Raw genomic sequence first — 13,732 nt, 5'->3', positions numbered from 1 at the left:
TTCCAATATATGATACACATTCTCAATCCCTCTTTCCAATGTACCTGGATTAATGAAAATTGCTCTCATTCTTGAATGCTTGGCATCAGCAAATGGAAGAATCCTTCAGAGATGATTTGCGAAACAGGGGGCTGGTCGGCTGGAGCAAGATATTTCAATACGCGCAGGCGGCGCAGCCTTATTCTTTTGTGAGGATTTGTTCAGGCGGTTCAGTAACAAAGTTTTTCATGCGGCGGCTCTGAAACAGGGGGCTGGCCGGTTGGAGCAAGAGTCAGTGAGGGCGCCTGGAGAAGTATGGTCGGCGTATGATTAACAATTTGAAGAGACATACATATTTAGTTAAGCATACTCATAATTCTAAAATATTCTATAATATTGAAAATTTCTCAAAAATTTGTTAGCATACGTATGATTAACAATTTGAAGAGACATCTCTTACACATCAGGCTAGATGTGCAGATAGGGTCAGGAGAAATGCAACCAAATGGACTAAAATGCCCTTCAGCCCATTTGAGCATTTTCGTCTGGAAAATGGCAAAATATGCAAGGTTTGTGATTGTATATTTTGTTAGACCCCTGTGGTGGGATTTTTAAATGTTAGGGGTCTCTGCTGTTATAAGACGAAAAGTTAGGGACCTTTTGTGCAGTTCACTCCATATAAAAAAGCAGTGTCTTGAAAACCACCACTTGCTAAAATACCAAATCATCAAGAAAAATTATTTTTTAGCTGCAAGCTCGGTTTCAGAAATTAACCCATTGGCAGTTAACCTCTTGAATACTGAATCAGCAAGAAAATTCTTTTGTATTTGCTTGCTTAACCTTCGAAGGTAGGAAGATGAGGAGGGAACAGAACAGGGCAGAGAGAGATCAATTGAACAAACACCACCATGTCCCTAGCAATGCGTCAAATATCTATGTTCTTCCAATCATAAAAGGGGGGTTAGGAAGAGAAAAACGAGAAAAGAACTTTGTGCTCGATAAACTCTGATGATAACTGAATGAAATAGAAAGTCTTAAATTCAATTGATGATCCCACAGTTATAGCAGCTTAAAATAATGGTATAAGTATACTCTTTCATGTCAATTATCATATTAACGAGAAAGTAAAGGCACTCCATTGATATATTATATAGAGAGAATCGCAATAGATGGGCTACAGTTTCAACTTAGATCTACATGAAAGAACTCTGTCATTGAGGAACTGAGAAAACCAAGCATCCATTATCCCAGCGTACCTTGATCTCTCTCCCTACATCGAGCCTCTTCTCTCTGATTATTTTGCCCCATTTACCAATCAGATTGTAATAACTTCCACGCCATTTCAACTTCATCACATACAAATCGCCAGTATCATCATCTCGACCATTGACACCAACTTGATGTTCATTCCTCAACTGGTCTTGAGCTTGGTGAGTCCAGTAGAAAAGAATGTGATCCTCGACAGCTTTGCCTGGCAAAGTAAGGAATGGATGATTTGTATCCACATCCGACAATGTGAGAGTTTTCTTGATAGGCCAATCATCATGCCCAGATGGTGCAGCAACAATATGTTCCTCTGGAACAGAGAAAAACAAGCAATTATTTGCCCACCGTAGTCTGATTTCTTTTCCAACACCAAGTCCTTTATGCCTAATTATATTAGCCCATTTCCCAAGAAGATGATAATAATTACCTCGCCACTTCAATTTCATCCCATGAGCCTCACCCGTATCATAATCTCGAGCATTTATAGATACTTGTTCATCCTTTCTCAATCTTTCCCTTTCCTGGGGTCTCCAGTGCACAAGAATATGCTCTTCAACAGATTTACGAGGCAATGGAAGAAAAGGATGATGAGGGTCCACATCTGATGATGTGAGTACCTTTCTGATAGGCCAGTGGTCCTGCACTAGAGGAGCTGCAACCATTCTGATTGGTGGTACTGCAACAATTCGCTGTTGCGGAACTGAGTAATGTAAGCATCCATTAAACCATCGTAGCTTAATTTCCTGCCCAACTTCAAGTCCCTTTCCACGAACAACTTTTCCCCATTTTCCAATTAGATTATAATAGCTCCCACGCCACTTTAATTTCATTACAGACATTTCACCAGTATCATCGTCCTGAGCATTAAAACCCACTTGACCTTCAGCTCTCAGATTTTCCTGCTGTTGAGGTGTCATGTACATCAAAATATTGGATTCAACTTGTTGGCGGGACAATGTCAGGAAAGGATGAGTGGTATCAACATCAGAGAATGTTAGTGCTTTCTTGATAGGCCACGGATCATGCACTTGTTGAGGTACATCATTGTAGTATGCGGTCCTCTTCATTTCTAGAATCCAAATAAAAGGAAACTTGAGGGTCAATGTCAAAACACTTAATCATAGAAACATTTGCATAAGCAGTTTAATGGATGTGAACTTCAGGATCAAAGCATCATTAATAAGCCAGATACCATATGGATTTAAAAGATACTTTAAGATATGACAGCAACCACAAATTGTCTATGGTCCATCACATATTTTGGTCCTTGATTTTAGCAATGATGAAACTTAACAGAAGTAAATATCTAACAGCGTGCGCAACAATCGCCTTTACTTCAGAAACTACAAAACCTCTGTGCGCAACAATCGCTTTTACTTCATTAACTACAAACCTCTGTACTTCAGTTTTCTTTACTAAATCCTAAATCGCATGGTTCGAGAATAAAAAGACCTATATCACATTAGCAGAAGCAAAATTTATTACATTAACTTTACAAATCAAGTACTGATCATTTGACTACCGGAACAATCAAGCACGAAAAGAGCAAAATAATTTAGATATAAATAAATTTGGCCATACCATCAACCAGAAACAAATTGCACCTGAACATGCACAATGTAAGGCATAAAGGAAGAACCATGGTGAAAAACTCCCCCAATTTCCAGTTCAATAAAGAAGAAAGCCTCAATATTTCTTTCCCCTCCGATTAAAATAATTCAATAGAGTAGCCAACAAAAAAAGTAAAATGATCAATCAATTGAACAACACGCCGGAGTAGCAGAACATATAAAAATTGAACATACAAAATAGCATATAGAAATGATTTGACGTCGTATTGGCTTTTCCCCATTACACAGATTGATTAAATCGGAATAAGGAGATGAGATACCCTGGTGTGAATGTGAAGAGCTGAAATTCTCCAGTTCGTGATTGGGATGGGGGAACCCTAGATTCCAGCAAGATGAGAACGAGAGGAATTCGAACGGTGGCGTGAAGTCTGTATGAATTTGAGGTGTTGTGATGGAGGAGTTCACGGGGGTGTGTAAGAGCAACACATTCTCGAAGAATTTGGGGGTGTGGTGGTGGCGGCGGTGGCGGAGGCGGAAGGTGTGGCAATGTGTGTTTTTCGTGAGAAATGCGCGTGAGCGTGTGGGACAGAGAGGAAAATGCGAAGCAATAGTGTGAATTGGGGTGGATGTGAAATTTCCGTTTGCACCGGAATTGTGCGTGTGTGTGTGTTTTTCGTTTTTGTGAAATTTTCACTTTCTTTTGATGTTGATGTAGCTCTGGCTGAAACTTGAGATCGTTGGATCAAATCTCATACAAGATTTCCACCGTTTAATTTTTTTCTTTGTTTTATTCATTTTCACATTATAATTCTAGTTATTTTTATAACTTTTTAGAAATTTCAATCATTTTACCTTTCGAAATTGAAAAATCGAGCCATTGGTCAATCTCGTCAATATGAATCCATTGCATCCATACAACGCCAACAAATTTCTTTGATGGAGATAGTTTGTGCAACAAGGTTATTGGAACGATTCACAACGCGGAGGCAATGATAATGAATTATTCGGCAAGAATGAAGGAGGTCAATCAAGGTTGATCGAGGACGTACGTGCACAGAGAACGAGAAGCCACAATTGCTCAATAAGTGGATGGAAATTCGTGATGGGAGCGGATTACCTCACAACCGATTCTGTATACGATGCATTGCAGGATATTTAGGGACTCTCACACATTTCCAGATCTGCTTGGAAGCATCGATTGCATTTACTGTGAGTGGAAGATTGAGCATTGACATGGATGGATACCTATACCATGCAAGCACATTCGACCATCATGCTAGAAGTTGTAGCCAATGGATTTGACATGCGTTAGGTGGTGTCCCCAGATCTAACAACGACATCAATACCCTCAACCTATTCGACGTCTTCAATGACATGTTTGATGGTAGGGCGTCAATAATTCACGGTCAAATGAGTATCGGTACAACATGTGGTACTGTACAATGACTCGCATGTACCACATTATCCAAGCATTCAATCTGGTTTTCTATAGATGCAAGGAGCTCGGCCTGTGGCTGCGATATCAATAGCGCAGTATGCATGATTAACTAAAAAGCGTGCCAAAAATCGGTAAATTTTTTTATTTGCTTTAAAAATCTATACTGAGTGTAAATGTACAATGTTAATTATACTAACTAAAGCGAGCAGAGTATCAACGTCCTCAAAATTTAATTAACCTAAGTCCCACTGCATCAATTAATTTATAGGAGTATTATCTAAATGAACAAATTTCACACATGTGTTCTATAACTAATTAAAAACAAATTGAATTTAAAGGGAAACAAATAAGAAGAAAGATGGAAACAACAAACTCTGGCGAAAATAATGAAACAAATGATTTCTAAGATATCAATTTCATTGACTAATTAATATAGTACACTATAATATTACCTTCAATGTTTAATGCAAGTTTTATTGAGATCAACATATCGTTCAATTTCTTGAAGCATTTAAATAGTCTATATTATAAATTATAACCATCTCGTTCAATTTCTAATATGCAACTCCAAAAAAAATTCTCAGGATTTCAAATTCTCGATTTGATTGATCAAGATGTTAATTGTTCCTAATCATCCATTATAACTCTCTCTCTCTCTAATTATGAAATACTGTAGTATTAGATAATTTAGTAGTCAATTGCTACCAATTAATAGTCAATTTCCTTTCTCGACGTTGGATTCCAGGTTAACTAAGAACTAGAGTTGTTGATTAAAATTATACTCCATAATTAAGTTTATCTAAATTATGTTATTTACTCCCTGTTTTGATATTCTAATTAATGTGGTTTTATCATTTATGTCAGCATGGAGCCTCTGGATCTGATGTTGAGGAATCTGCAAATGGATACGATACGCACTTATCATATGACTTGAACAGCAACTAAAGTGGTCTATGATGACATTTTTGACAGATTGTGAATACATTTTTTGTTATTTTCTTCTTGTCTTCATGTCGCATATGACATAACCACGACACATTTTTAATCCATTTGAAATGCTCATTTTGATAGTTTGAAATTCAGGCTGTGGCCATTCACTGTCTTCATTATAAGTGATATTGCACTCATCTTAACAAATTTAAAGCCTCCCAATGTGATTGAATCAAATAACATGAAGATGGCATGCAATGTTCACAATTTCTGTGAATAAATAAATGGTCTTTCATTTTTAATCACCATTCTCAGCATTGATCTTAATCTAAGTAATGGGTATGTCTATTTGATCTAAATTCATTTTTATAAGAACAACCAATCATTTTCAAATATACTTACTAATGAACTTCTATAATCATATAGTAGTACTACAATCACTTTATTTTTTAAAACATTTGATTTGTTCCCTTTCGTCGTGTTTCTTACAGAGATACAATAGGTGGAAAAAGCTTACATTATTTTAAAATGTCGTGTTACATTAATATTCCCGACGGACTTCCCACATTAAAAAAAATTCACAAATTAAACAATTTATGGAATTAAACAATTAACGGAATTAAAATTTCGACACAAATAGGGAAAAAAATTCCATTAAAAAAAGAAAATACATTTCACCAAATTAAAAAAATACATTTCAATAATTTATAGAAATAAAAAAAACATTTAATTCAATAACCCAGGAATTCTGCGCGGACGTCCGTGGGAGTCAACGCAATGGCAGACGTCCGCTACGGAATTCCCGCACTCCGGTGGGAATTCCGCGGTGACGTCCGCCACTGCTGAGGGTGTCCACTATGGGGTGCCCGCGGCTATAGCCGCGGGTTGGGGCGGAGGGCGGGCGGGCTATAGTGGAGAGGCGCGGGAGGACACCGAAATGGGGGCGGTAGGGGGCGGACGGGCTTCAGCCGACTCTGGGGCGAGGACGCGACGAAATGGGGGCTGACGCGGCTATAGGCGCGGGGCCTATAGTGGCAGCACCGACCGCCGCGGCTATAGCCGATTTTAATTTTTTTTTTCATTTCAATTCACCTATAAATACACCCCACTCCATTCATTATTTTCACACCATTCCAACTCTACATCTATAAAAATTTTAATTTTAATTCTACTTCGTATAGTCGTGTTCTTCTAATTACGTATAGCCCGATAAATTTGTTCATAATTACTTGAAACATTATAAAATGAAAGGTGGTTATAGAATTTGGGGACTATTGGAGGTGTCCACTATAGTGACGGATACAAAATTTTGTGGCTATAGACAAAAACTGGGACGGGACTATTGGGCGTGTACGCGTTACGGTGGACACTTTGATGCTCTCCTACTGCTAACTGAAAAAACAATAAACTATAACCAGCTCCGTGAATCTCCACTCCCGCATTGACACAGTCACAACTCACACAGTTGAAGCATCTCCTCCACCCCCCCCCCCCTCTCTCTCTCTCTCACACACACACACACACACGGAAAAGACATGCAGGAGGGGAACAGCGGCCAATCAAGTCCGGCGAAGCCGGAGGAGAGGCCACCTCTGAGCAAGAAATCAAAGACGACGTCCTCCAAATCCGACGATTCCCAAACTCCACACTTCCCCGGCCCCCTCTTCCGCCGCGTCTCCCCAGCTACTTCAACCACTTCCTCCGCCGTCTACTTCACCGACGCCACCGCCGCTGCCGCAACCACGTCTTCCTCCGCCTCCACCAGCGCCAGCAGCGACGCCTTCAGCTTCAATTTCTCAGATCGGGATTACATCTTCCCTTCCAATCTCGGAGGCTACTCCACTCGCAGGAACGTCTCCGTCAAATCTTCTTCTTCCTTCTCCAAATCTCAGCAGCAGCCTCCTCAATTGTCGGCGCGCAGTGCCTCTATGCCGTCTAGTTTTGGCGGAGGGGGTTTGACTTCGCCGCCGAATAAGTCGAAGCTCCGCGCCGATAAGGATTTGAAGGCGCTGTCGTTTCAATCCTCCTTGGGTTTGGTTTCTGCTCCGCCGGTCGCATCTGTGTCCAGCCATCGCGATGCGGTGATTCAGAAGAGTTCGTCGTTGAAGAATTCGTGGAAGGTGTATTTGGTTAGTTCCTTCTCTGTCTTAAGTCCTTCCTCCATTTTTTAATCATGTTCCATCTCGGTTTTCTCAATGCAGTTGCAACGTGATTATTTATTTACTTATAATTCTTGTTTATGAGAGGGGTTTAGTGTGTTATTTTGCTTATTTTAGGTGTTTAAGAATCTCTTGCTTTAATTGAAGGAAAGGATTCCAAAAGCTAATCACTAATCGGAAGTTACACTCTATAAAGATAACTGCAATTTGACTCAGATTTTGTCATCTAGGGTTTTGTTGTGTTGCACTAAACTTCCGAATAGCACAGATTTTACACTTTCCCATTAAAGGAGATCGATCGGATCCCTCTATTGCCTTCTAGCGTGGGATCTCGTATTGCATTACCCTCGAGTTTTTTTCTGAAAAATTCAAAAACTCCACGTTGTTTTATTTTGGGAAATTTGCTCGATCGGCTGATGGAATAGATATTATTACCATCCGTTATCTTTCCTTTTCCGTGAGTCCCACAACTGGACTTTTCTTCCATTCTTTTCTTTCCATTTTCTCAACAAGAACTTTGTTGAGGGTTGGAATCAAACACCATCATTAATGCATATCTTTCCACTATTCACAATGAGCTTTGATGGAACTCAATTGCGGGACCCACATAAACCATATGCAGAAATGGCTGTTAAGTGTTAACAGTCGTCGAGCCATCCCTTAAAAATTAAGAAAACTGCTCTAAGTGCTATAACTAGATTGGATGAATATGGGTTTAAATCAATGATTTGAAGCCCACCGATGGTGTCCTTTAAAACAGAAAGGAACTTCAATTTAGTTTGGTATTGCAAAATCTTGACGTATTTATATTAAATACTCGGATGCATATGGGTTTAAAGTTTAAACTAATGATATGTTTATGATTTCACTCGCAGCTCAAGTTTTTTTGTTTTACATCTGCTACTTATGCTGTTTTCTTGCGAAATGAAGTCTCAAGGCTGGAGGTATGTTATAAATTTCAAGTAAAATCCCTGCATATACTTGTAATGGAGTATCTATAAAACTATAAAACTAAGTATGTTAACTTCATGTATCTTCCAGTCTTCTTTCTGAACAGATACCAAAGTTATGTCCCTTGATCTTCATATTAATCAAATCTCAGTACATGAAACTAAATGAAATCTTACATTAAATTTACCCTGTAAATATGTGAGTTTAATATCTTATGAGATATGTTTATATTATTGCAGGAAGAGTACGCCAACCTTCAAATGTTTTGTAGTAGCAAAAATCCTGGTCACAGAAAACACATGGAAGTTTCAGACTTACAAAATGGAAGTTCATTTTTGTCTTTAGGGAACAGTGACCCTAGAGCTATAGCTCTGTACACAGTTATTGTTACCCTCGTCACACCATTTGTATTATATGAATATCTTGATTATCTGCCACGAATCAGAAGTCTCTCAAAGTGGACAAAGGATTGCAAAGAGGAGGTTCCTCTGAAGAAAAGGATTGCCTATATGGTTGATGTGTGCTTTTCAGTTTATCCTTATGCAAAGCTTCTTGCACTACTCATTGCGACTCTGTTTCTCATTGGATTTGGAGGCTTGGCATTATATGCTGTAAGTGACAGCAGCTTTACTGAAGCTCTTTGGCTTTCTTGGACATTTGTGGCAGATTCAGGAAATCATGCTGATAGGGTTGGTACTGGATCCAGGATTGTTTCAGTTTCTATTAGTGCTGGAGGCATGCTTATATTTGCCATGATGCTGGGGCTTGTTTCTGATGCTATTTCGGAGAAGGTGGATTCATTGCGCAAGGGAAAGAGTGAGGTTATTGAAAGTAACCATATTCTCATTCTCGGATGGAGTGACAAGTTGGTAATGCTTTCAAGATATACCTATGGTTGACCTCTGTACTCTAAATTGTGACCTTTCTTTGTAGCACACTTTGTTTGCAACTCATCACGAAAATCTTGCAATTATAGACTGGTTTAGCCATCAATCTAATCATGTCGCTTATGCAATGCATACCTGCTCAAATTCCTTTACATATATTATATCTTCGCATAAATGGATTTGTTTCATATTATATCAACCAAAATCTAGTTCGTGCTGTTGGATTTCTGAAACTAGGCCTCCCGGTTTGATATATTTATGCTTCGTAATAGCTAGTCACTTTACTCCTGGCTATGCTAATACTCCCTCCGTCCCGCACTACTCGCACTTATTTCCTTTTTGGGCGTCCCAAGTTACTTGCACTCTTTCCATTTTTAGTAAAAAATTTCACCTACAGCCGTCATTTTTGACTTTCCTATACACTCATTCCTTAATCTCCGAGCCGAAAAGGAAATGAGCGAGTAGCCCGGGACGGAGGGAGTACTATGTAAAATGGTTCATCTTGAGATCCTTTTGTGAAGGTTAATAAACGAGCCTTCGCTGCAGGGTTCACTTTTAAAGCAGTTGGCAATTGCAAACAAAAGCATTGGCGGTGGTGTTATTGTTGTACTTGCAGAAAGGGACAAGGAAGAAATGGAGATGGATATAGCAAAGCTTGAGTTTGACTTGATGGGAACATCAATTATCTGTAGAAGTGGTAGTCCGCTTATACTAGCAGACTTAAAAAAGGTATTTTAGCGCTACCAGTTCCTGGGCCAATGCCAGCATTAATCTACTCTTGCTTGTTTGTTCCTAATTCTTTTTTTTTCCACCTAGTGTATATCTCAAGGCATTATAGTTTTTCTCAGGGTCGAATTCTATTCATGATTCCGTTCCTCTTGGTTAAGTTCTATAGTGATTCTTCATGTTCTACTCTTGCAGGTATCTGTCTCCAAAGCACGTGCAATCATTGTATTGGCATCTGATGAGAATGCTGACCAGGTTATTAGTTTTAGTTCCAAACACCCCTCACTACAGTTCATGTTTGGCAAACGCTTTAATGCTTATTATTTGAACAGAGTGATGCACGGGCTCTGCGGGTTGTGCTTAGTTTGACTGGAGTGAAGGAGGGCTTAAGGGGTCATGTTGTTGTAGAAATGAGTGATCTCGACAATGAGCCCTTGGTGAAGCTAGTTGGAGGTGAATTCATAGAAACAGTTGTTGCACATGACGTCATTGGAAGACTGATGATACAGTGTGCTCTTCAGCCTGGCCTTGCACAGGTCAGATCCTGTAACTTGTGATCATGTTAAAAAGTGAATGAGGGATTTCTTTATTCCAACTTTTACTCTCTCTTTTCATGGATAATAACTTGAAATGCTGACATTTCTTGTTTAGGCATGGTGACAATGTTAACAGCCGTTTCTGTCATTTTTCATTTGTTGGGTGTAACTGAATGTTGTCCACATATCGCAGATATGGGAAGACATTTTAGGGTTTGAAAATGCAGAATTCTATATAAAGAGATGGCCTGAACTAGATGGCTGTTGTTATGAAGATGTTATGATCTCTTTCCCTGATGCAATTCCTTGTGGAGTAAAGGTTCATGCAGATGGTGGAAAAATTAAAATAAATCCAGATGATAGATATGTTCTTCAAGAAGGTGATGAAATCCTTGTCATAGCTGAGGATGATGATACATATGCTCCAGGTCCCATACCAAAGGTCATCCCATCTTCTCTGACCATATGATGTGTTGGATGGCTTCTCTGAATTGCTACCAGGCCTGTTTGCCTCTTCAATGTTGGCAGATCTCATATGTGAACTGTATCATCTGCAGATCCGGAGAGGTGTATCTCCTAGAATGACCGATCCTCCAAAATTTCCAGAGAAGATTCTGTTCTGTGGTTGGCGACGTGACATTGATGATATGATTATGGTATTCCTTCTTGCTTCCTACATCTTTTTTGTACAAGTGGCTTAAAATTAAATATGTTTCCAAAGCAAGGGTTGCTGCTAGAAAGGATTACTTTACTCTTGATGTGCACTCTTTAATCGGTAGAAGAATGTTTTAGTAAGTAATAGAAGAAGTATTTCCATCAACTCATTAGGATAATACCAGTAACGAGGAATTGATCCCTTGACCCTTTAATTATTCCGTTTCTGTAAAATTTGTCTCCCAATCTTATTTGTAGGTTCTAGAGGCACTTTTGTCTCAGGGATCAGAGCTATGGATGTTCAACGAGGTCCTGGAAAAGGACAGGGAGAAAAAGTTGACAGAGGGTGGGCTGGATATTTCTGGATTGGTAAACTTAAAACTAGTCCACCGCGAAGGAAATGCTGTTATACGTCGCCATCTGGAGAATTTGCCACTAGAGACATTTGATTCTGTAAGTATGATTTTGATACTCTTATATCCATGCCTCAACACCACATGCTCACCATGCTTAGTAAATGATTCCAGATTTTAATGTTCAAGTCACGAGCAACTGTCCAATATTGTTCTAGGTTCCAATGTGAAGGCCTTTACTAACTCTAAGAGAACAGATTTTAATTCTTGCAGATGAATCACTGGAAGACTCTATTGTTCATTCTGATTCACGATCTTTGGCTACTCTTCTCCTCATCAGAGATATACAGGTAATTCCTATCTTGCTCCCACCTTGAGCATTCATCATTAGGTTTCATATGATTCTTGTTTCATTGGCAAATTTTTGGCCTTATTCTCTTACAGCTGCCCCACCTTGCCTGTACTACCCTTTTTACCTTTTGCTTTTTTACATTCCCGTCTTTTTTAAGATGTTCTCTTTAGCCACAATTTTGGTTTATCTCGAGGATCAGAATCACATAATCTGAAATGACATAATGTGATCTGATATTGCTCCTCTAGCTTGCCCCTGTTCTGTCCAAGTCTATTTCCACTTAGCATGTTCCAGTAATTAATGTAAATTTTAAATTCTATAGATGTTGAAAATTGTATTTGTGATGCTGCAGTCGAAGCGATTACCTAACAAAGACAACAAGTCATCATCTCCTTTGAGCCACTCTGGATTTTCTCAGAGTTTGTGGATTCGGGAAATGCAGCAAGCTTCGAATAAGTCGATAATTATAAGCGAGATATTGGATTCTAGAACTAGAAATCTTGTATCTGTAACGAGGATCAGTGATTATGTACTATCAAATGAGCTGGTGAGCATGGCACTAGCCATGGTCGCAGAAGACAAACAAATCAATCGTGTGCTAGAAGAACTTTTTGCAGAAGAGGTACTCTTCAACATCACTCTGGCATTTCTTGTTCCTTGTCTTTGCCTTAAAAGAGAAATCAGGACCTCGGTTCTTCTCTTTCCTTTTTTCTTCCCCATTGCTAGCTCATCATGATATGGGATATCCAATGCTCGAAGCTATCTTACACCATTACAAAATAGGCATTATAATAAAACAAAAACTTGTGGGTACATCTGGATGCACGGTGCATTCACTGTGATTAAATTCGAGTAGGGTTCTACCGATTACAGTTTGTTAATCACACCTTGCATCTGAATGCATCGCAGTTTGCCTCAATAATAATACCTGAAAATTTTGTTTCTATGGTGATTCTATAATTCATTTATCATCAACTTATTATACAAATAGTCATTAGCATTACCCTGTGCCTGCCAGTCTTCTAGAACCTACAATAACAGAATTTCTTTATTTGATTTGATTTGATTTGATTTGATTTGATTTGATTTACATTAAGTTGAGATTCCAAATCTACTGTAAAGCACCTACATTTTTGGGGGTAGTTTTTGGATAGCAATTCTAATAACTGTGTCTATAATATGCAGGGAAATGAGATGTGCATAAAGCCTGCAGAATTCTATCTTTACGACCAGGAAGAACTATGTTTCTATGAAATCATGATAAGGGGTCGTCAGCGACAAGAAATTATAATCGGATATCGACTTGCAACGGAGGAGCAAGCAGTAATCAACCCTGCAAATAAGTCAACACCATGTAAATGGTCTATAGATGATGTTTTTGTAGTCATTTCCAAAGGGGGTTGACAACTATAAACACATTTCACATATGTCATTCTTGATCCCACCCTAATTCATAAATTAAAATTACATTTGGAGAAAATGTCAAAAGCAGAGAATGCTGGATATGATAATCCTTTCTGAAGAGAAGCTATGAATATCGTGCAAACTACAAAGAAAAAAGATGAGATGTTAATAACTAAAATTCAGGTATAATGTTCAGTGACGGAGAATTAGATCTAGCATCGAAACAATTGGATAGATAGGAATAGGATGAAGGTTCTAGCCTTGCACAGTAATCGAACTGTAGGCATAGATGAACCCAACCCAAACCAACAATTTCTTTGGTGAATAAATCAACCATAATTGGTCAATACATTTAGATGTCATTCGACTAATAGATTATTCATTTATAATTAAGTTATGAGATATTTTAGTTGGAAGGGGTTGATTATGACTCATATCACATGATTATCCATTTAGGATTAAGTCGTGAGATTCAATCGCATGAACTAGACAGGAGCGAGGGAGACGCTTATTTTTTGCGCTCATT

At 38.7% G+C, this 13,732-nt stretch overlaps 2 protein-coding genes across 4 annotated transcripts; one reads left to right on the top strand and one right to left on the bottom strand.

Moving 5' to 3' along the window:
* Nucleotides 1–991: 991 nt before the first annotated feature.
* On the bottom strand, nucleotides 992–3,130 carry LOC121772115. Of its 2 annotated transcripts, XM_042169098.1 has the most exons (3): nucleotides 2,827–3,130; nucleotides 1,673–2,314; nucleotides 992–1,555 (listed from the first exon to the last, which is right to left on the bottom strand). In XM_042169098.1, exons 1-3 carry the CDS (start codon nucleotides 2,885–2,887, stop codon nucleotides 1,191–1,193), a joined length of 1,068 nt encoding a protein of 355 aa, XP_042025032.1. In that variant the 5' UTR covers nucleotides 2,888–3,130; the 3' UTR covers nucleotides 992–1,190. The 2 variants fall into 2 exon arrangements, with proteins under 2 accessions (XP_042025032.1, XP_042025031.1); XM_042169097.1 differs by having other exon boundaries at nucleotides 992–2,314.
* Nucleotides 3,131–6,664: 3,534 nt separating this feature from the next.
* Nucleotides 6,665–13,290, top strand: LOC121772286 (probable ion channel POLLUX). Of its 2 annotated transcripts, XM_042169312.1 has the most exons (12): nucleotides 6,665–7,313; nucleotides 8,219–8,287; nucleotides 8,534–9,163; nucleotides 9,728–9,910; nucleotides 10,103–10,162; nucleotides 10,240–10,443; nucleotides 10,637–10,885; nucleotides 11,001–11,099; nucleotides 11,356–11,550; nucleotides 11,708–11,800; nucleotides 12,155–12,424; nucleotides 12,988–13,290. In XM_042169312.1, the coding sequence occupies exons 1-12, from the start codon at nucleotides 6,720–6,722 to the stop codon at nucleotides 13,204–13,206; spliced, it is 2,865 nt and encodes a 954-aa protein (XP_042025246.1). In that variant the 5' UTR covers nucleotides 6,665–6,719; the 3' UTR covers nucleotides 13,207–13,290. The 2 variants fall into 2 exon arrangements, with proteins under 2 accessions (XP_042025246.1, XP_042025247.1); XM_042169313.1 differs by lacking the exon at nucleotides 12,988–13,290 and having other exon boundaries at nucleotides 11,724–11,800; nucleotides 12,155–12,421.
* Nucleotides 13,291–13,732: the final 442 nt, after the last annotated feature.

This window comes from Salvia splendens, chromosome 16 (assembly GCF_004379255.2).
Source record: "Salvia splendens isolate huo1 chromosome 16, SspV2, whole genome shotgun sequence".
NCBI classification, from domain to species: domain Eukaryota; kingdom Viridiplantae; phylum Streptophyta; class Magnoliopsida; order Lamiales; family Lamiaceae; genus Salvia; species Salvia splendens.
Note: the sequence above shows the minus strand (reverse complement) of the source record. Positions and strands in the feature narration are given on the sequence as shown.